The sequence below is a fragment of the Podarcis erhardii genome, assembly GCF_964252035.2.
Source record: "Podarcis erhardii genome assembly, chromosome: 4".
Lineage (NCBI taxonomy): Eukaryota > Metazoa > Chordata > Lepidosauria > Squamata > Lacertidae > Podarcis > Podarcis erhardii.
In genome coordinates this window covers 55,427,392-55,447,780 of record NC_138508.1, presented here as the reverse complement: position 1 = coordinate 55,447,780, position 20,389 = coordinate 55,427,392, and the positions used below count along the sequence as shown (strand labels likewise).

The 20,389-nt window shown below is 38.3% G+C and overlaps 1 protein-coding gene across 2 annotated transcripts in view; it reads left to right on the top strand.

Annotated features, from left to right (window-relative positions):
* The window catches only part of HLCS (holocarboxylase synthetase), an 89,924-nt gene that overhangs the window by 60,460 nt on the left and 9,075 nt on the right, over window positions 1-20,389 (top strand). For both annotated transcript variants that reach the window (XM_081859875.1, XM_081859876.1), the window contains exons 7-8: window positions 18,178-18,245; window positions 19,016-19,176. In XM_081859875.1, coding sequence (XP_081716001.1) covers window positions 18,178-18,245; window positions 19,016-19,176 — 229 coding nt within the window. The remainder of the gene's footprint in view (window positions 1-18,177; window positions 18,246-19,015; window positions 19,177-20,389) is intronic.

The following is a 20,389-nucleotide window of genomic DNA, read 5'->3' as shown; positions in this document are numbered from 1 at the left end:
ACTCTTTTAGGGTATGTAAGAAACTCTCTGAGAAGTCTTTGGTAAGAGACACCGGAGCCATGGTGTGGGACTTCTGAAACTCCAAGTGTATACTCTGTAATGCAGAACCTGTGGCCCTCCAGATGTTGCTGGACTCGCATCACCCCTATCCAGCATAACTAATGGAAAGAATGACAGATGTAGTCCAGCAACATCTGGAGGACAACACATTCCTTTCTGTGTCTCACAATCATTGATGCCATCACTGATACCGAATCTTTTTCCACGTCTCCATACTTAGTTATAGAAACCTCTTGGAAACCTAATGATAGGACTCTTTAGGAAACAATGAAACTAAAAATAAGACATATCATGGATATGACTTTTGTACATAAAAAAAGCGTTTGACAGATTATAATCACCTTTCATATTACATCGCTCCAAATTTTCCACGTTTAGGAATACATTTGTAAAATGGTTGGATTTATTATGTGTAATAATGCAAATATTTAAATAAATGAAGTATTTCTGAATCAGTGTCCTAACTTTATTTTTACTCGCTTTACTCGCTTCAAAACAATGAATATAAATTGGTTGCACAATATTGGTTGGTTGTGTAGCTAAGGAAGGAATGTGGTGTGGAGGTGGTAGAGCTGTGATAGAACTTATTTAACGTATTTGTGATGCAGCACCTCAACAGCATCAAGGTGTTTGCTCCTTCTTCCAACAAGTTATGTATGCCAATTGCAGTTGTTAAGGAGTTGTTGTTTTTTATTTAGTCCCTCTTCCTTCTCTCCACGCCCCCAACATGAGTGATGTAATAACCAATGAAGGAAACAGTAATCTGGATTGATTAAAGTGTCAGCAAGTGAATATGCAAAAGACTCAGGACTCTTCTAGATATACTTACACAGCCTGCATAGTCTGAACTTTGTACATCTGCTTCTCGTAAAAATCCCCATTGGATATTACAATGGAAGTATAAATATTGGAAGCGGAAGCATCCATAGTTCTTAAACCATTTGTTACTACCCTTCATCTTTCATGTCTCTTGCATCCTTTTCTTTTGGGCTTGAGATTGGTAGGCCTGCAGGTCTAGACTTCATGAAGCAGACTCTGTTCAATTTCTTTGCCTCTAGTTTTCTGATCCTGCAGCAGCTTTCAGTTTACTGCTACAGACAGTAATACTTTTTGCCATGGTTGGTCTAGGTTGGTCCATAAAAATGAACTTCAAAGCATGCTAAAATAGCATTCATGGAATATCCATCAAAAGGCACATGAGGTACTCGACATCAATACAAAGGTGATCCTAGAAGCACAACAGGATGCAGGTCCAGAAGTGAGGCTTCTGGTCAATGATACAAGTTCTGTGAAACATCAGGAATTTTTGCCTTTCAGAATTCTTTAGCATTCTGTTTTCCTCAGACTTTTCAGCACTTATTTCAAAAATACATCATGAGTGATCACCTAATATACATCTTCCATACTTAAATGTACTGCCTGTAGACTTTGTTTCCCAGGCCAACCACTTCCCAGATAGAAATAGATTTATTATTTTACATTTATTTATTTTTTTAAAATATTTTTTATTAAGGATTTTCTTGTTTTACAGAAGTGTAGTGCCTCGTTGTTTTTTTCTTCTTCTTCTTCCATGTAACGTTTTTACAAATCCGTTTCATTTGTTGAGGCATTAGGGGGAGAAGAAAACAGAAAGAAAAAAGAAAGGGGGGGTGGGGAGAGGGAGGATGGATGGGGGTGGGGTCGGGTGGCGGTGTTTCTATTATGTTTAATGTATGTAGAGTTTGGTGTCAGCGTTGCTTGTGTTGTTCACTTGTGTTCCTTTGGTGGTGAGAGAGGTTGGGGTTGGCTTAGGGTGTGATTGTTTGCTTGTGATTGGCTGTGGTCATCTTTGTTTTCGTGTGTGAGTGAGGTGGGTGGGTGTTTTGGATCAGGTTAGCCATATTGATTTGTATGCTGTTGGTGGATTATTGTCGTTGTCCTGTTGGGCTGTGTATGTGATAAAGGGGAGCCATACCGGGGTGAAGGCGTCTTCTTCTGTTTGTCCCCGTGTCAGTTTCAGTTTATTAGTTAATTTTTCTAGTAGGGCTATTTCCCATACTATTTGGTACCATTGGTCCATGCTTACTCCTGACAGGTCTCTCCAGTGTCTGGTTATGATGTTTCTGGTTGCTGAGAGCAGGTGGGTTATAAGTTCTTTGTGGTGTAAATGGGCATTGTTGTCTTGGAAGATGTTTAGTAGGGCCAATTCTGGGGTGATGTCTATTACTTGCTTAGTTATTTTACATATTTCTTGTATGGCTGTTGTCCAGAATAGTTGAATTTTGGGACACTCCCACCACATGTGGAGGTATGTGCCTGAGGAGGTGCACCCTCTCCAGCATTTTGGTGAGGTTCCTGGGTGTATTAGCGCTAGTTTCCTTGGTGATTATTTTACATTTATTAATTGCATTATCCAAAGTTATCCAACCTTCCCCCTTCTAGCCTTGAGCCATATTTTTAACATTCAACATCATAGCAAAGTTATGAAGTTTCTCTCATAACAGTTCCCAATTCTTTATGGCTAAATATATTTAGCCTTCTGTAAACCTAGCTCAGTTATGAAACACATCATCCTGTAGCTTGGTGCAACTCTTTATGCCATGAAATGAAGTGAATTTGGAGCACTGGAACTCCCCTTTCTAAAGTTTTCTCCCAGATTATGTTTGCATCCTCCTAAAATGTAAGAGTTGTGATGTGAGGGAACACCTAGTTTTATCTTGCCAGCAGACTGCTTATCTTATTTAAAATAGCCTGACACTGAGTGTGTCTGTGTTTAAATGTGAAGTCAGTAAACATACAAGGGAAACATTTCTATTTATTTATCTATCTAAACATTTATACCCCACTTCTCTTTATAAAATAAACTCAAAGCAGCTCAGCAAAAATGTTCATATACCAACAGTAAAAACACCCCAATTACTAATGTCCCTTTTGTTCAATAAATCCAATAATGAGATAAAACAAGCTTTATGAAGACAAAACTTTAACCCACACTAAAAGATCAGCAAAATAAAGCTTAAAAACATAAGGCACCAGTTGAAACCTGCTAGGGAGGGAGTTCCACATCCTGGGTGCCACAATAGAAAGGGGTAACAAGGCTATATAAAGATAACAAGTTATGATTGTGTGCAGTTGCATGAAATCTTACTAATTGAGATTTGTAAGTGTTCTTATGTCAGTTTTTTATGTTCAGCACCTTCTGTTCACAGAGTGGTTGATGGAGAGGGGCAGCACCATGCACCTGGCCTCCTGTTAGCTGTGTGGCTGTGCTCCCAGGAGGCAGTGGGGAATTTCAAAACATTTATGTGCATAATGCTATTTTACTGACATAAGTTATGTTTTACTGACATAGTGGGTAATATGACTTAACTGTTTTATTCTGCAGTGTTTATCGACAGTTGGGACTTCAGACACTGCCAAAGTATGGCTGTGTCTAGCCCCGTACAAAATATGTGTGAGTTGGACATCGGCATCACCCCAAAGGTTGATTGTGCATTAGCAATTCGACGCTCAACCAATCTTAAGAAATATGTTAGTAATTTGGTATGTATGGTCAGTAGTGTAATTACATTGTTGGGATTTGTTTGAGATACAGTGGGATTCTAGGACCAGGTTCCCTAAGCCCATACAGTATCTGCTTTCAGAGATAAAACATATTTCACGATCTCTGTTCATACAAAGACATATGTAGGAATTCCTTACAAGTAAAAAAGCTAACATGGCAGCTTCTGATGCAACTTTTTCCTTCTTTGTACTAGTCTTCTGTTTCCTGAGAGCTTATTTTTTTAATGCAGAGAAATAATCTACCTCAGAAATTTGCCACTTCATTCCCAACACATTCTGCTGTATACATAGCCTGGACCACTTCCTTAAGACTAATTGAGGGCAAGAAGCAAAGTGGTACAAAAATAAGAACTAGTAAAATAATACAAAGTCTGTTTTATAACTATCTGCTAGCTGAAATCTTGGGAACATTGCCTTTCCCCAGGATGATTGTGTTATATACACAGATGCACATATGTGTGTGTTTATATGTGGCTTGCTCACAATGAATTTATATGATACTGCTCAGAATCACAGGTGTCAGTAAAATATTTTAGTCATTTTGATTTGAAAAAGGAACTCATATGTAAATGCTTCTCCCTTATGAAACATATATTTCCCCCTGTAATTTTTCTTCATGTGCAATTGATATTAGAAAAAGAATAATGTTTTAGGTTTAATAATAAAGCCAAATATTTGGTACGAGAATAACTTGGTCTGCCTCCTGTTATTTGGCTCTATTTGTACAGTCCCCAGCTGCATTATCTAACCCCAGTGAAGAAAATTAAGTCAATGTAAAAGTATACTCTGTTTTTTTACAAAGAGGTCACGAATAGTCTTTCTTCCCTTGGTAGTCACCAGTGTTCTTATTACACTTCATTTATATAGTTGAAGGACTCAGGAGAACCAGCTGGGTTCCCTGTCTGTACTCATCAAGTGTTAATTTCTGAAAGAGGTACTGCTGTCATGAACAAGTGCCGAAGGTACTCTGGTGGTCCTGCCAAACAACAAGAGCTCTTAATTAGCACCAATGTTCAATCAGACTGCTTAACCTGCCACAGAGCGAAGGAGGTCATGTTCCTTCCTGCAGCATTGCCAACAGAAAATACCCAAGAACAGACCCTGAATGTTTCTTTTACTGTAAGAATAGTTACTAAAGGCAACTGATCCATGAGAGTAATGTGGCGCTCCTTTTGAGGGCTATGTATGTGCTTTGAAAAACAAATTTTCTCTACTGTAAATCTTCAAGAAATTTTCTTAAGCATATTTTTCAGTCCAGGGTAAATATAGTAGTTTGATTCTGACTTTGGGCTCCTTCTGAAGACTTAGCTAAGCACATAGAGTTTAACCATTGGGTATATGCAATGCACTAGGCCCGTTACGCTTGGCAAAATTGTAGAAGAAAAAAGTCATCCATTTTTTAAAGTGTAACTTGTGTGCTTTATAAGCTGTTTATGTATTTAAATAACTGTTCTTATAGAAGATAATGAAGGGGAACCTAAAATAGCTAGGAAGATAACTTTCTGTATGGTCAGTTGAGGTGTGAAAGCCCAGGGGTTACTTAGTCTTAGGGTGCAAATACCCTTGGCAATAAAATAAAATAATGCTCTTCAACAGATGTCTAACAAATTTAATTCTAGAGGTATTTCAAGCTCAGCTGTCAAAATGGAAAGGGAGTAGTTTAAGAAGAGACTTCACCAACAGTCGCTTAGCAGAATATTATTCATGACTCTGCGAAAGAATCTTTATATGACATTCAATATGCTGTGTTACAAACGATCAGGCTCTTTGGATTTATTTACAGTTGAATACACTTGCTGCGCCTTTATTGCAGGATTCTCTGAGCCTAATTTGGGAAGCAAATTATTGTTTCTACTTTTAACTTTTTTGTAGATACTTTGAAATCTGAAAAGTGAGAAATCCTGTGTGTGTTTCTGGAGACTAATAAAGAGCTGCATAGCTGCTAAGACAGTTCTGTTGACACAACCTCTGTGCATTATAAAAAGGGTACCTTACCCTTTTCAGGGTGAAAATACATTGGAATGCTTTCTCGTCTTATTGTGTAAGTGGGAAGATGGCATGCTAATCCTTTTGTACATATATACTTATCATGGCAGCAACATTGTTTAGGTGGTTTTGCACAAGCCAGAAAGAATTTAATGCATGTGTTAAAGAAGGATTTTAGTAAAGATTGTTTGCTGTCTGTCTTACAAAAGCGAATGTAGGGTATTTGCATAGTTCCTCTCATTGTCTTCACTTATTTTCAGTTGCTATTTTAAATAATAGTTTAGTTTCATGTAAAGTCATTCTAAGGAGAAAGGGAGGATAGCATTTCTGAGCCTTTTCAAAAGTAGCAGTATCATAGTTACTGGGGGTGGGATTCCCCCAAGTTGAAGTATGCTTCTCTCCTATAGTGAACATATTATGTCACTTTGAGTTTGTGATATTTCTGCAGTGAAGAAGTACATGTGAAAATGTCACAGTTTTCATTCTAAATTGCATTACACTCTGTCGTTATGACTTAAAGTATTGTGGTAGAAGTGTGGATACACTTTAGGTTTACCAGCTCATACAGTATAGAGTGCTCCTTGTGTCATCCATCAGGCAACATTGTACTGTAATGTGTATGTTGAGCAGTAACTTGAGCTGTCATGGTTACACTGATTGGAAGATCTGTGGGGAGGTGTGCTTTGTAGCAAGAGATTCAGAAAAACAGCACTGGAGGTTTCAAGACTTTCAAACCTTGTCAATAGAGTTACATAGAGACAGGGCAATTAACTATGTGTAAATGTTGCAAAAATATAAGAGCTGTAATCTGGCAGGATCACTAGTTTGTGTGTTCTTATTTAGTGAGCTATAGCAGTTTTGTGCTATTAGAAACTTAATCCCAGTTTATATGAGAAATGGGCAGCCTTTTCCTTTTCCTAGATTGGGTAGCCCCATCTACCCCCACTTCCGTCTACAGCATGTGCAGAAGCCGCCTTCTTGACTGTTGGACTTTTCATGCAGGGAAAATTCACACCAAGAATTATCTCAGTTAAATCCATATAATTCAATGATTTAACCAAAATTGTGGTCCTCTATTTGGTACAGTATTAGATTTAAACATATTTGCCCAGGACATAGGCTTTCCCTGGAGTTTTATTGACTGGCTGAGTATTGATGAAAGTTTCAGTTGTCTTTACTTTATGGTTTAACACTATGTTTTTGACACTGTATGTACCATATCATCAGAGCATTTTTAAAAGTATAGATTGCACAGTGTAGAGCTTTTATTCTTTTTTGCTACCATTTCCTTCAAGCATCATGTGTAATCCTTCCAAAATTAACTTAAAACACCTAGAATAAAAATCATCTAGTAATTATTTCAGAAAGGTATTTTAAAGAAGAGAATGGTCTTACAGATAAGCAAAGTTGGATGTCTGTGTTCTAAGCAATTCTGTTTAATGAAGTTCTAAAAATAATTTGAAAAATTACAAGCGATATATTGGTAACATGATACAAAGTTTTTTTACTTAAGATCATTAGCTTGAATCTAGCTCAGATTTGTAGTAAGTAATGAGAAATTGTTAGCAGGTGAAGATCTCTTGGTGGGCTGTGTGGAAAGAATTGACCATCTGATCTTATTCCTAGTAGACAGATGTTTTCATCATAGAAGGAGCCACTAGGGCACCTTTTGTTGCTAGTGTGAGCAAGGAAATTAACAGTTAAGTGAGGATGAAGTGATTGAAGTCAGTTTTATTGGTGATAATTCCACTTGTCAAATACTGAGCAATCTGTTGAAATACTGTTTTACTAGTCTGTAGGACAGCAAATTATGCACATTTTATATGTTTCTTTTTGGTTCATTTTTAAAGCTTTTTAAAAAATTGACGTAAAAATATATATATTTCCTGCTGGTAGTCAGAGTTTAAGCTCAGAATTTACAGTAATTTTGTAAGCCATGGGGCAAAGGAAAGCTTTTTCACGGACAAGACTTGATTGAACCAAGTGTGTAAGCTTTGCTTTATCTGCTCCAGATATAGCGAGGTAAGGGGAAATGGTTGCAGGCCTCCTTTTAAACCCTGGGAAGCAGACCCAAGATGGGAAGTCTTCTCCCAGGTCCAAAGCACCAGTCCCAATTGGCTCCCAGGGTGGAAGCCTCACAGCTGGGTGAAGCATGCCAAATGCGCCCCACCGCAGGGTGATGGCTGCCATCCCTCCCCAACAGCATATGCTGCCACAAATCAGGGCTCCCAGTGAATTGGGAGGAACCAGGACTTTCTGGGAAGCACTAGTGGTAAGAGTGCCACGGCACTCATATCCTGCTCGCAGGCTTCCCAAGTGGCAACAGAATGCTGGACTAGATGGGCCTTTGGTCTGATCCAGCAATGCTCTTCTTACGTAGTTTTGCTTATAAGGAATATTGGTTTAGCATTATGTTTGAACCAAGAATCCTGGTTTTAAACAAACTCTGCTGAGGTTTAGAACAAACCCTAGTTTATGAAGCTGTCTTGCTAAATCTACCAGAGGTAATTTTAAACCAGGGTGTCTAGTCTGAACCTAAAACTAAGCTGAGATTTATTACAGATTAAACTAAACTCTGCTTGAAGTAACCATCAGCCTGGGGGCAAATGATTCCTGCATTGCAGGGGGTTGGACTAGATGACCCTTGGGGTCTCTTCCAACTCTACAATTCTCTGATTCTATGAGCCCCGTGCTTTGGTTGAGCTCATTTGAAGCTTGTTCAAATAACAATGAACCGTGATTTAGCATTATATTGCAGACACAACTACTGTTTGACATCTGTTGGTCGACTATTTCACAAAGCTGTTATCAGATTTATGTATTTTTGTTTGTCTCTATTAAATCTTAAATTGAAACCATTTTTTCATTTCTATGTACTTTCCATTATTATTTAAGTGAAGAAGATTTGTGACTGAGAAGATAGTATATTAGAGAATTATTTTAAAATAATTTAAAGTGAATATGATCTCAAGTCCTCACCATCTCTGACAGCTCTGTTGGAAACTCCATTTTTTGCTGTAATTTTGTGGTCTTTATGATATTAACAGAGAAATGATTTGCTGAATAAAGAGGTCCTTCTAAACTTGGAGTTTTGGAATTTTACCAGTGAGTCTGAACCAACATTTCAAATTTGTTTGGCATAATAGAGCCTGTTTTCTTATTTGAATATATTCTCTGGCACTTTGGGTTGCCTAACTCAAACTTGTTCTATTCATTTGCTTTATGCAACAATACATTTCCCTTTGTTAAAATGCCTTCTAAGATGTTAAGTTGTTAAAAGGCTTTTACCCACTTATGAATTATTAAAAAACCCAGTCATTTGACACACACCCCTGACTCCCCAAAATAACTCTGGGTTATATGCAGTGTAGCGCTAAGTAAAGCATTCCATCAACACAAGAATTTACACTTGCACAACAGAGCTTCTCCCTCTCTTCCCACTGCGTATGCCTTAAAATTATTCTAGGGGTTGCCCTAATGCTCTGGAGCAGATTTGGGGAGAGTGTGGGGTACACATAAGGAGCGGAATCTTCCATTGTGCAAGTGTAAATTATTGTGCTGATGGAACAAATTAGTTGTGGGATTGACCACACAAAAAATAGGATTTTGCATTTCAGATATAGCCCGTAATCTCCCAACTGGGTTTAAAATCTAACTCTTTTTGTTTTATGTCTATCTTTGAATAACCTATTCCATCAGTTGGGGGCCATATCATGTGGACTTGGAAATAGATTTGAGTGCCAGTGGTTGTGAAAAGATTGTTGAGATTCAAAAGCCTGTTGGTGAATATACTCAGAAGTTGCAGTAACTTTTGAGAGCATTTGTTGTCTTTTTCTTTTGCATATATGTTTAAGAGCTACAGAAATGTTATGAACATGGGGGGGGAGTATTTTTTATTAAAACAGGTGGAAGGGGAGTTCTGTGCTAGCAGAGTGACACTAGCATCACTCTGCAGGCAAAGGCCACAAGGAGACTGGCGGGGCGGGGCAGAGGGACCCTCAAGTGGCTTGGATTGATCTTTTAAAGTGTGATCCTGTACATGATTACTCAGAAGTAAGTTTAATTGTATTCAGCAGTACTAATATGTATGTATTCTTTACTATTGCAGTATTAGAGTAACAGTTATGCCAGGTCTATTTATAGAACTGGAATGACTTCTCTTTTTTTAACTTGAATAAAAGATTCAATAAAAATACAATGTATTTGGTGCAATTGCTTCCAATTCTGAGGCATATATTGTAAATGGAATCACAGAGCCTTGTACACAAGTCATGTGAAGACAATAATTAACAAACAGTTCAAAAGAAAGATGGTAAAAGTTACTTTTGACCCTCAGGTTTTTCAACATCTGGAATGTAATGTTGCTTTTTGTAATACTTCTGCAATACCATAAAACAGCAGGGTGCATTAATGAGAGTTTCAGTCTGAAAACCACAACATCAATGAAATTTATAGATGTCAGATCATTAACATTAGTCAAACATAGTTTCTGTGGTTTTAGTTCCAATTTTAAGTAGGTATAATAAAAGTCATTTACTGACTATGAGCACTGAGCGTCTTTGGACTTGATGAAATTTCAGTTAACTATGCTGAATTAAACTAATACCATTTTCAATCTATGCTATAAGCATTTTTTGTGAAAAATGTTTAATGGGCTGATGTAGGAGCATTAAAAAAGTTCTGCCTGGTTTTACTATTTTACCTGGCCTATAGAAGTTTAAATTAAACTTCAATGCTTCAACATTTTTATGTGAAATGGCAACTGGAGATTAAGCTGAAATTCATTTTGGGTATCAAAGATTTCAGTCTCCTATTTGGTCTGGTGCTGCTGCTTCTGTTTTACTAAAATGTACTATCCTTCAGTATAAATTTGCAGGTTGTTTTTCATAAAGTCTAGGACACCATTATGCTTTTCAAACAGTTTCTTGTGCACAGATCTTCAAAAAATGCAACAGTTTCTGAAAGCAGAAACTTTGAAAATATAAGTTAAATACCAGGATCATACCCTCCAACATTTCTCAGATGAAAATAGGGACATTCTATTCTCCTGCTTTGACAAATATACATCTGTCACCTTGAGCCAGTTATAACCTTTCTGCTGAACCTACCTAACAGGATTGTTGTAAAGAAAAAATGTGCGAGGGAAGGGATTGTGTATAATACCTTCCGCAGATAAATGAAATCGAAATTTTTTTTAGCTGTAAGCTGCCTTGAATCCCTGTCACAGGAAAAGGCAGGATATAACAACAAAAACTCTCCTCCCTGCAAGAGAGGGGAGTGGTTGTGGCCGGGAGCCGGACTCTGCCTCAAGCAGGGGGGCGTTTGCCCCGTGCCTCCCACTCACCTGGCTGGCGCCCACGCCCTCGGCCAGGCACCCAACCAGGTGCCTTCAAGGGGGCATGTACAGCAGCCTGAATTGCTGCGGTGCCAGCCTCCAGCCCTCACTTTTTTGTCGTCCCGTCGCAAGTCACCCAGCCTCCACTCCCTTAGAGCAGGGTTTCCAGTTTTCTTTTGGCCTTGCTATGGACCTTAGGTTGGTCGCCCTGGTTGTCCAGGGGGCCTGGTAGGAATTTTTCCATTTGGCATTAGGCTTTTTGGTTTTTTCGCCTACCTCGTAGCAATCGTCACAACTTTCGTGGTATTGGTGGGTAGGTTAGGCATTGGAATAATGTGTTGTGGTGTCGAAGGGCTAGGTGTGGCCATTGCCTGCGCCTTCAGTTTTTGGGTATTCTGTTAAAGGAATCCAGCGGTCGTGTATTCTGTCCGATGCCTGCTTGGCGGGAGGCCATGGCACAACCCTCGGTGACATCAGAGGAGAGCCTTTAGTTGGATTAGCATCAACAGGATCCACCTACTGGTGAATAAACCCCCCTTGTTTTAGACATCCAATGCCTAAGCCAATACCTTTTCACTTGCTGTAATCAATAAAGTTGTGGCCTTTTCTTGCCCATTAACCTTATATCACGTGTCCTTGTGTTTCATTCCACTGCGGGGGGTTCGGGTCCTCGAACCACAACAATGAGAATGTTCAGGAACAATTGAACTCAGTGGAACTTAGTTCTGAATAAAAATGCTTAGGATTGCAGTGTAAGGTTGCACAGTCTTTACCCAACTACCTAGGATTAAGCTTCATTGAATACAGTAGTGTAGGGCTTAATTTACAATAAAGGAATAAACATTCCATGTGTTTCCTAGAAAATGGCTGGCTTCTGAAGAATTGCTATTAAAGAATTTTCCTTCAAAATTATAGAGAGAGCTTTGTATGTGTATAAACATACACAGAAAGAGAGAGATAGAAAAGGCTCCTGTTTCCCAGAAAGACAGTGAGGTGTCTGATCTCTCCACCACTCTTAACCAAGACAAGGAGGGGAGGGAAAAGGAAAACCAGGACATACCGCAATCATATCAGAAACTGGGATGGCTTCTGTAATTCCAGGACTGTGCCTGGAAAATCAGAACACTTGGAGAGTATGCAAGATGCCAAATTATTTTCCAGCATCCTGACAGATAGGCTTCTACAGTGGTACCTCGCAAGACGAATGCCTCGCTAGACGAAAAACGCGCAAGACGAAAGGGTTTTTCATTTTTTGAGTTGCTTCGCAAGACGAATTTCCCTATGGGCTTGCTTTGCAAGACGAAAACGTCTTGCGGGTTTGCTTCCTTTTTCTTAAAGCCGTTAATACCCAGGGAATCCGCGCTCCGCAAGACGAAAAAATCGCAAGACGAAGCAACTCGCGGAACGAATTAATTTTGCCTTGCGAGGCACCACTGTACCTTCTTCCAACCTTGGTGAACAAACTGGTTATATGTGATCAAGGCATATTATTGATCCCACTCAGCATATGTTTAATCCAATTTATTATGGCAAACAGATGCCAGCCCCTCATGCTTGTTTCACTATACACTAAATAAAGTACACTAAACCTATCTTTATGCTGTCCTCTCAAATTTGTGAAGGAGCTTCATAACCTTTTTGAAGGCCATATAGCTATACGTTGTGTTAATGCCAGGCCTCACTCAGCTTTCCGATCCAACGTGCCACCCAAATCTGTTTGTGGACAATATTGTCCTGATAGTAGCCAAGCCTGAATGATACCTTGCAGCGGCCCTTCATATATCTACATATATATCTACATAGGAAATATCTACATTTGAAACATTGTGGAGCTCACAATAAACAATTCAAAATCTCAACTTCTATGCTTCAATATTCCCAGAGCCAGTGTGGTGTAGTGGTTAAGAGCGGTAGTCTCATAATCTGGGGAACCGGGTTCGCGTCTCCGCTCCTCCACATGCAGCTGCTGGGTGACCTTGGGCCAGTCACACTTCTTTGAAGTCTCTCAGCCCCACTCACCTCACAGAGTGTTTGTTGTGGGGGAGGAAGGGAAAGGAGAATGTTAGCCGCTTTGAGACTCCTTAAAGGGAGTGAAAGGCGGGATATCAAATCCAAACTCTTCTTCTTCTCTTCTTCCCTCAGACTCCCAACTATGACTACAACACCTTACAAGGTTTTAAATATGTTTGATATGTAGATGCTTAAGGGTACAAGTGCCAAGATAATGGTCTAACATTAAGAAATTGAATTTCACCCCCTTCTGGCACCTAGTTTTTACAGGAGGAAAACAAGGAAAAAAAATATTCTGAAAGAAACAGTGGATGCATGATTTTTGTGGTTCATGCTGTGGCCAAAGACATCTGATGGTGAATTTGGGGTGACCCAATGCAAAAATCCTGAGAATCCATGTGGATCCATGCTTTGTAACCACATTTTTACACCATTGCGGCCCCACGCAACAGTAGGTGCGTGATTTTTTTGGTGTAGGCTGTAGCCATGGGCATGCTATGTGATCTGATGGTGAATTTGGGGTGACCCAGTGTAAAAATCCTGAGGATCCATGGGCTTTTACCTTGCCCCTCCCAAGCAGCCTCCGCTAGTGTCCCTTATCTCTCTTCTGATTCCACTGATCAGCTGTTTCCTTTCAACACTCCCTTCCCTCTTGTTTGCCTTAGTATCTTTTCCTTAGCTGGAGCAGTTTTTTTGCTCCTCCTTTTCTTCTAATTTCTCTCCTCATTGCTTTAGTATTCCTGTTTCCCCCCTTTGTAAGTTTTCTGTCTTTACCTCCCCCCTCCCAGGCAGCCTCCTTTATCTCTAGCATCCCTTATCTCTCTCCCCGATCGGCAAACAATCAGCAGCTTTGTTTCAACACCCACTTCCCTCTTTCAAAAAAACCATGATCTGCTTTTTGCCCTTGGGCAATTTGGCTCCAGGGGGCACACATTCGCTCCATAAGACGCACAGACATTTCCCCTTACTTTTTAGGAAGAAAAAGGTGTGTCTTATGGAGCAAAAAATACGGTACTTCTTTGATGGTCCAAAACAAATTTATCATGGCTGTGGAGGGTAGCAGCTGTCAAGATGATGCTACTCCCCAAATTGACTCTCTTATTCCAAGTGCTCCCAATAAAAATTCCTTGAAAAATGCTGTTGCAATGGCAGAAATGATGAGACTCTGTTCTACACCAAGGCAAGAGACCTAGATTAGGCCTGGCAACCATTTGTTAAAAATCAAAACAAGTGGGTCTAGGATTACCTCGAGTTAAGTGGTACTAAGAGGCAGTTCATATTAGAATCCTTCTCACTACGCTACAGGACCCTAAGGATTGTTCATGATTAAGGACGGAGTATAATCAGGAAGTGCACAATAAAATATGTGCTATTACGTTTTCATCCCATAATAATAATTAAGTTGGAACACATTTTGGGCTACAAACTTAGGGGCGCCAGGACTTTCAGGACAGGACTTTCATTTTTCAAAAGTGGAATGTGGTAGGACTGTATCATTCATGTGACATTTACAAAAACCAGCAGCATTTTACAGCTGCTCAGATTGTTACTAAACTGGAAATAGTTGGCATAAGCTGGCACCAAGACCATTTCAGCATGAAAAAATTGATTCACCAGCAAGCAGGCCCTTCACTCCTTTTGAAAAAATTATAATAAATACATCTGTATCATCCAAAGGAGTACTTTCAATCATCTACAAAACTTGCTGTCTCAAATCTATGAAAAGCCTATAGGAATCAAGCTTGGGGAAGGAATTGGAATGGGCCAACAGTTGTAATGTGTGGGCCAAAAACTTCCATTATCAGTATTAGTGAAAAATAGAGAAACAACATCTAATGTCTTATATAAATGTTATCTGACATCCCAGAGGTGCCGTGGTAGCAGCTTCCAAGTTTCATCACTCCAAGTTTCGAGAAGATAGTATTTATTTATTTATATTTTATTACCCACCCTACAATCTAAAGTCCTGGGATTAGAAGCTTCTACCACATGTGATCGTTATGCGAAGGTATAAACATCGTTTGCAAGACGGTCTTTAAGGAGATTGGCACAATTACCCACCCAACATTCAGTTATTTGTGTTCCGCAGGGAGAACTTACTACCTAAAGAGCTTGTTACATTTATACTAGTGACATCAAGGCAACTGGTTCACACACAACTGGAAGAGCTTGGAAAATTTGTTGGTAGACTGTTGGCACCAATAAATCTGGTCCCTAGCTCTTATGGAGAAACTTACCGAATAAGTACAGGACATAAGGATAATGCTTTTATTGAGATTTGGTATGCATTTATTGCTTATGTAAATAAGGATGACCATGGTTTACAACAGCCAACACACATGACAATCTTTGGCAAAATGTTATTGGTTAACTCTTGCATTTTCAATTCAGGAGTGGGGAACAAGGACCAGGGATTATTGCGCGTGCGCGCGCACACACACACATTTACAACAAAAATAATTAAAAAACAGAAAATAACAGTTAAAGAAAATAAGCAGATGAATTATATGCTGATATAAAATAAGTCACTACCTACTGTAACATGCCTTTGTAGAATATCTGGACATGGTTGGTCTGGGTTTTTTTCCTGTAAGGCTCTTAGGTATTTATAATAAATACTGTTATTGTTTATTGAACCGTCAGCACATATGTAGTTTATAATTTGAATAATAATAGGTGATTATGCATTATCATATGAAATTACTGCAGTATCAGGTGGTTAAGTCTAAGCTTACGTACTGAAGATTATCCCCCCATATCTTCTTTGCTTTTTACTTCTTCCTGAATAAGAGTCCTGTAAGACTCAACAGCTTGCAGTCGAAGGTTAGCTCAAGAAAGTTACATATTTTTCTTCTTTTTGTACCCACATAGATATAGGACTACACTAAGGTAGTTTAGCATGTAGACTGTTTACAATCACTTCTTTCTGTTACAAAACCCTAAAACTTGTATTTTCTGAAATGGTGGGGGGTTATAAAAATCACAAGCACTTTATTATGGTCTTGAAACTGTGTGGTAATGCCCCTAGAGTTATCTCAGATAGCATAAATAAATCTGTCTGTCTCCAGTAGTCTCAGTCTAGGTATTAGCAACTTCTCTATGTTGTATTCCTTCTTACAGAATTCCCCTCCTTACAGAAACTTTGCCTTCAGTAGCACAGGAGCCCAGTCTTGTCTTAGTGTGCTCTAGTAACTCTGGCCAAACCACTTAGCAACTGCATGCATAGGTTTCCTTAATCACATCATTGTTCTACAGCACTGTGTTTGGTGTCATAACTAACTTTTTCCCCTCTCCTGATTTGTCTCCCTCAGATTTGTAACGTATGACTTGCCTGTTATGTGGAGCCTAGACAGTTGCTTCAGCTATATTTATAATCTGTCCATAACACCATTTCCAGATTTAAGTTACATTTCCTTTTATGTAACATGAATGTGGTACTGAAGCTGAAGCAGTTTTTGACTCTTACGTGCAGAGTTTCTAGAAGACAATATTAAACTTAAATGGTTACAAAGAACCTCTCTCAGATTCTTTCTGCCAGCTCCCAGCACAAGTAAAATACAGTTTTAACGGCAACAGTTGATGGTAGACAGTCTCAATAAGCAATTCATGGTAGCCAAGAGAAACAATTATCAGGCTGTACTTTTAATATATAATGGAAGTGGGACTGGCAAAGAGATACTCTGGCCATTGCTTAGAAAAAGGACTATTGCTGATATTTGCATTAAAGGGAGGAGAACATTGCATTACCACTCCTGTGGTTCAAATACTTTTTTGCCTTTTAACTTGCTCTTTTTGCAGTTAGGTGAACAACTGATCCATTGTGGAAAAATGTTCAGAAATATTTTGGATCATGTTTTGTGTTCTTTATGCATCCTCTATCTAACCTTTTTATAAATCATTATTCTTGAAACCCCAGCAGGAGTGAATTAGGAAACGCCCTCAGGAACCATTGGCACTGTTGTTGGTTCCCAGTAAGAACCAGAGGCTGTATTTGTTCTTACAATTCTGTTTTTCCTGACTGCCATTAGCTCAATCCCAGAGTTCTTAAATCCTTGAATCTTCCAAAATTCAGAAAAAGTAATTCTACAATATGTTATAAGCAGAGGCAAACCCTGGGGGCTGGCAAAACCAACCACTGCCAGAGGTGCCAGCTCTGGGGTGGTGCAAAATTCACCTCTCAGACTATGGAATATATGATGTGTATGTGTGTGGTGATATCCCGCCAATGTTGCAGCGAGATCAAACACAGGGAAGTGTCCCATCTTTCTTGCACTGCAGCACAAAGGTGTTTGAATTTTGTTGCCCTTTCTCCTCTCCTCTCATCCTCATTCCAGACACTTGAGTACTCATAAAATGTAGTAATTTCTAATGTAGATATTGCAGTAAAGTGTTTTTTGGGGGGCACTGATATAGATCTTTCTGGGGGGTGCCAATACAGTCTTTGGTTGTAAGTATCTCTGCATTATATTAAATGGAAATTCTCCACATTAAAAGGGTCTATCAAAGCTTTAATAGTTTAAGCCCTGACCAATATGTCATAGCATGCTTTTTTCTGCTAACCTGCAAAGAAAAGAAAACCATATCACTATTTAGTGCTACTTATTACCAAGGCAACTTAAACAATATTCTCATAGCAAGATTTATGCAAGTCAACATTGGCTCATTTGGTGGTGTTTGAATATGCTTTAGTTTCTACTTATCCCCTGTAGGAAAACTGTATTCTTTTAAGTGAAACAATTTTAAAAGCAGAGCACAAGCCTAAAATAAGCTAGTGTTCTCTAGAGTTCTCAGAAGGTGTAGATTTATTTACTGTAGTGAAATCATAATTAGTTCTCAAGGGATAGTGTCTCTCTTAAACTGCTTTATTGCCACCATACTGGTTTTCTAAATAATCAGAAACTGCTGCTGTTGCTGTATTCAGGAGTATAGTCATGAATTTGCTATAAGTAGTAACAAATGTTAGAAATTGCTGGTTGTCACATATGGAAGATAGTGAAACACTTTAGTGGGAATAAGCACCTCAAAAAGAAATGTAGGAAGTGCAGCTACTTGATTGAAATATATCCTGCTGTTATAGATTTGATATTTTCATTGCAACATTTTTCTATATGTTTTGCCTTTCCCATTGTTTTAACATTTTTGACCTGAAGCTGAAATGATAATGTAACAAAAATAATAAATCTAATGTTTATATGAAAGCCACACATTGTTCTAATAGGAGTTTTCCTTTTTACAATTTGCAGGTTGATGTACAAGGTGCCACAGGAAATAGGTCTGATTGCGATTGCGGTTCAACAAACTCAAGGGAAAGGTATGTTGGTGTAATTCTGATGTCAGCAATACAAGTTCATGAATTGGAAATAATCATCTGCATTGAAGATTACAATTTTAAATAGCTAAAATAGCTGTGTGAAAGAGTGTGTGAAACCATCCTGAGTTGTTAGTAAGCACTTTTCTGACTCTGTATTTTCATCCAATTGGAGTTTTCATAGATGCTTTTTAGGGAAGCCAAATGCAATCTCACCACACCCCAGTTCTGTGACAGAGAACTACTACCAGCTGTATGCTTTTTTTGGCATGACAAATATATACCACAAAGTTGTTCTTTTCAATGTATCTTTTTTAAAAAACAACAACAACTAGGTGGTATTTAATATGAAAAATTATAAAACCTATCCTCTGATAATTATGTATTTAAGCATGGATCTAATCCGTTGACTGGATTGTTCCTGTTTTTAATCTTCATTTCTCTTCTCTTTTGGCCAAAGTAGACATATTGTATGAGATTGACAGTAGACATACATACATTTCTTATTGCTACAACTTACGGTGTAATCAAATCACATATATATGATTTTTTACTTGTGAATTAAAAACAGAAAGAAACTTGTAACTTTTTTTGAAACTTTAATAAATATTATTATATAAAAAAAGAAAGAAACAATGTAAAAACTTTAAACCATCAATATATTAGAACGCCTTCAAAATATTTCATTAGATTTTCTCAGTGAACTGATGAAGCTTTCTTTTTATATAACAAAATAAAACTTTCACATAAATACTTGTTCCCCTTTTTTTAAGGCCGTGGTGGGAATGCTTGGCTGAGTCCTGTGGGAGCTGCTTTATCAACTCTACATATCACCATTCCTTTATCTTCTGAACTGGGACGAAGAATTCCTTTTATTCAGCATTTGGTTTCTCTAGCAGTTGTAGAATCTGTTAGATCCATACCTGGATACCAGGTATTGTATTTGCGTGTTTCCTATTCCATTATTTTTACGCTTTTTTGACCTAAAATGACTTGAGTATATAATTGACATACCCACTTAGCATCATTCAACTATCAGAATTTGCCCCCAGGCAAATTTGATTTTGCCCCCAGGTAATTTTTTTCTCTCTTCATGTGTATGATTGCTGTTTCCATAATGAACCCCCCAAAAAGTAAGTTAAGACTAGCAACCCATTCTGGTTTACTGTATTATACCTGAGTTTCTGTAATGAAGATTGATTTGCCTCTTGGTCTTACTCCTGGACTTTGTTTTATTTTTGTTATAAAACTGATGAGAGGAACTGAGAAAAGAAAAAATAATAAGATTTGCAATTGCCTCTTAGGTTTTAGTTGGAGCTGTTTCACTAGCCACTTCATTCCTTCTTTCTTTTTCCACTTCTTGTTTAACATTGAAAATGTTTGCCCCAAGCTCGGAAGCAAGAGGCTAACCATATCCTCTCAGGGGGGAATCAAGTGTCCTGTCATCAATGCTCAAATTACAAACCAATCTTCTTTAGCACCTCCTTTGAATGTAACCAATTCATAATATTGGCTAACTGTAAAACATTGGTATTTTACAGGACTAGTCAATGAAAACATGTGTTTCCTATATTACACAAAATCAGTGACTTGAGCACATTTACACATGAATTTCATTAGAGTGGTACCCAGTAGCCTTTCATATAGTTTAACGGTTGTCTTCTATTAACACTTCCCAACTTCAGGACTTCATAAGTTGACTGTAAAAATGATTCACAATGGAATATAAAATAAAATAAAATATAGTGGTTTGGAGTCTGTTTAATGTAGGAGTCCCCAAAAAGAAAAGGAATACTTTACAGGGATAATTCAATCTCGTAAATATATTAGTTGTCAGACACAGTACAACTGAATAGCAAATCATCCCTTTAGAAGTCTGTTGTACTTTTTTGTTGTTTTCTCTGATATGTTCAGTAACTTTTCATAAATAAGTCTCTAGATTAGTGCACTTGGATCTTTGTTCAAATAGTTCAACAACTATTTTTCCAGGTGTGCAGGGGAGAGCAAAGGACATTGGTCCCACTGACTTTGCACAATACTGATACCACCCAGTGTCTTAATATAGCACAATACAGGTTCTTTCAGATTATTGAACTTTCTCCTGAAGAAAGGATCTCCAATCAGACGTTATACTTGATCTCAAGCCA